Raw genomic sequence first — 2,505 nt, 5'->3', positions numbered from 1 at the left:
CCAAGTTTAAGCCTTTTATACTTCCTGTGTTGGGCTTTGATATGTCCAGTGTTGCAAACATTTTCATTTTCATGATTTTGTATGACTTCTGCTTGTTGCCTGCATCTGTCTAGCATGTTTGGGGTCCACATCTTTATCTTCTGTCTCTAGTGGCGCTCAACCCATTGGGCGTTGGCGCTGCTGTGGTCTGCGCTGATTGGGTAGCATCTGCTTTGCTCTGCTGGCAGACCAGAAGTTGGTAGCTGGCTTGAATCTGCATTGTGGTAGGCTTCCACACAATAAACCAAGTAAGAAAATATCTGGTTTTAAGTTATTTATTGAATTCTTTGATGAGTTAGGCTGTGATTGTGGCCTACTTCAGCACTCATGTGGAAGGTTTGTTATTGTGATCTCTGGCATTGCATCTCATTGGCCAATTTTTCAGAATTGGGAGACAGGTATAATATACATATTTATGTTATTTGGTTGTATAGCTTGTAACAAAGCAACAACATAACTATCCAACAGCGTGGAAGAAAACTGAAGGCCCTCTGACATATATAACACGCATGTAATAACAGTACCTCCACATTTAAGTTTGAGGTTCTCACGTTGGTGACTGTGATGAGTACTATCTTCTGGGATGCAACTTCATTTTCAGGGTTGAAGAGTAAACAAGCAAGAAGTAAGAAGAAAACAGCAAGCTGTGTGAACAACATTTGCCTCGCTCAGCTCATTTGCTGCTTGCTTGCTTTATTTATTCTTTGACTCTGAAGATGGAGGTAGTAAGTTCTTCTGGAACTTTAGAGAACTTCTACCGGACTACATGGTGTCTCATAACAGAATACAGTATTCTTCAGTTTTACATTTGTTTAACAGGAAAATATAATTTTCTCTAACAATAGCAGTATTAGAACAATGCAGTAAATATCTGTAGAAGGTAATGTTCCTGCAGAATTAATTTTGTGAGCATTGAACTTTGGGAACCTAGTAACATCACAGTAGGTAGCATGTGGTCCAATACATGCAGAGTAACATATGACATGTGCAATGTAGTTCTGCTCAAACACTCCAGACAGAAGGTTAGCATGTGGCCCACTTGAATATACAGGCACATCCTCACCAGCATGGGTCTCCTTGTCAATATACCATCCAGAAAATTGGCGGTACCTTAAATCTTGTCGTTCCTCATCAGATACTTCACGCCAGTAGTTGTGAGAGCAGTTAGAATTATTGTGCCTTGAAAATCCTGGACCATTAGCATATGTCAAGATGTCATGGCCATGAAGTTCTGCCACATAATTTGAAGAGCCTAAAATAAATTGTAAAAGCAATGTACCCATTCCATGAACTCCCATTTCCTTCCTTTAATATTTTCACAGAGTGGTAATATTTTGACACTAAAGTAAAATGGCAGCACTGAACATCAAAGAGACAGAAGTCTCTAGTATGAGAAAGAGTGCATTTGGAAAATATGTGAACACAACTGGAGTGATCTCTTCTACATTTGCTAAATAATAAATTAATGTAATAGAATTTAAATAAATTGGATATTAAAGCAAGTAAAATAAAACCACCTGAAGAGGCAGTAATTCTGTCTCTGTAAGTGCTCACTATAAACCTAGAATATTTTCTGTATCATTTATGAAAGCTGGAAAGAATCGGACATTTACAAGAATCTTATAGTACTCATACATTCTGGAAGATTAAATTATTTTATACCTTCTAAACAAGTGGCTAGTGTTCTGTCACCAAATTGCATAATTTTAATGTCACTGCATGAACTCCATGAATCCAGCAGCAGGAACATTTCTTGATTGCTCCACAAGAAATTATGGAAAAGCTTCTTAAGGGTGTTAAAGCCCTTGACAGTTCATGTCTTAGGAAAATCACAGATTTTACAAGATACAAGTCTTGACATAGCAAATGTCTGACTCAGTGACTGTACTGTATAGCACAACACTTCTGATATAATCAAGAATGAGTGTTTTACTTCTACAGAAACATAAACTGTTCAGATACCATGGATGGCGACATAGCATCACCGCAGACAGCTATCATTGAATTTTGAAACTGCATACTTCATCATGTTTGCAGTGCATATTTTAACTCCAACATCATCTTGGATGAGAACAAAAATAATTGAGTCCAAAAATTCATACTTTCACCATATGCCAGAAACGTGTTCAAACCTGGGTCTGGTCTAGTGGGATTTGTGATAGACAAAGTGGCACTGGGGCAGGTTTTCTCTGAGTACTTGGTTTCCCCTGCTAATCTCTATTCCACCAGTTTCTTCACAATCACCCTCACCTGTCATCTGGTCCTGGTACAATAGGCCAGAAGTGGCCGCAGCACAAGGGACTTAGTCCCACCCTACTAGCAATAAAAAAAAATATGCCAGAAACATGAAACACTGTGTCAAGTCTAACCATTTCTTTCCAAGCAAAACAATGCAAATGAGAAGACTGATTCATGCATATTATTATTATTATTATTTTTTTTTTATTTTATATTATTATTATATTT

At 37.6% G+C, this 2,505-nt stretch overlaps 1 protein-coding gene across 2 annotated transcripts in view; it reads right to left on the bottom strand.

Annotated features, from left to right (window-relative positions):
• Window positions 1-300: 300 nt before the first annotated feature.
• Window positions 301-2,505, bottom strand: part of LOC111867380 (alkaline phosphatase 4) — a 17,946-nt gene continuing 15,741 nt past the window's right edge. For both annotated transcript variants that reach the window (XM_023857176.1, XM_023857177.1), the window contains exon 6: window positions 301-1,291. In XM_023857176.1, the coding sequence (XP_023712944.1) occupies window positions 852-1,291 (440 nt within the window). In that variant the 3' untranslated portion in view covers window positions 301-851. The remainder of the gene's footprint in view (window positions 1,292-2,505) is intronic.

The sequence above is a fragment of the Cryptotermes secundus genome, unplaced genomic scaffold (genome assembly GCF_002891405.2).
Source record: "Cryptotermes secundus unplaced genomic scaffold, Csec_1.0 scaffold292, whole genome shotgun sequence".
NCBI lineage: Eukaryota > Metazoa > Arthropoda > Insecta > Blattodea > Kalotermitidae > Cryptotermes > Cryptotermes secundus.
The sequence above is the reverse complement of the archived record's forward strand: the minus strand, read 5'-3'. Positions and strand labels throughout refer to the sequence as shown.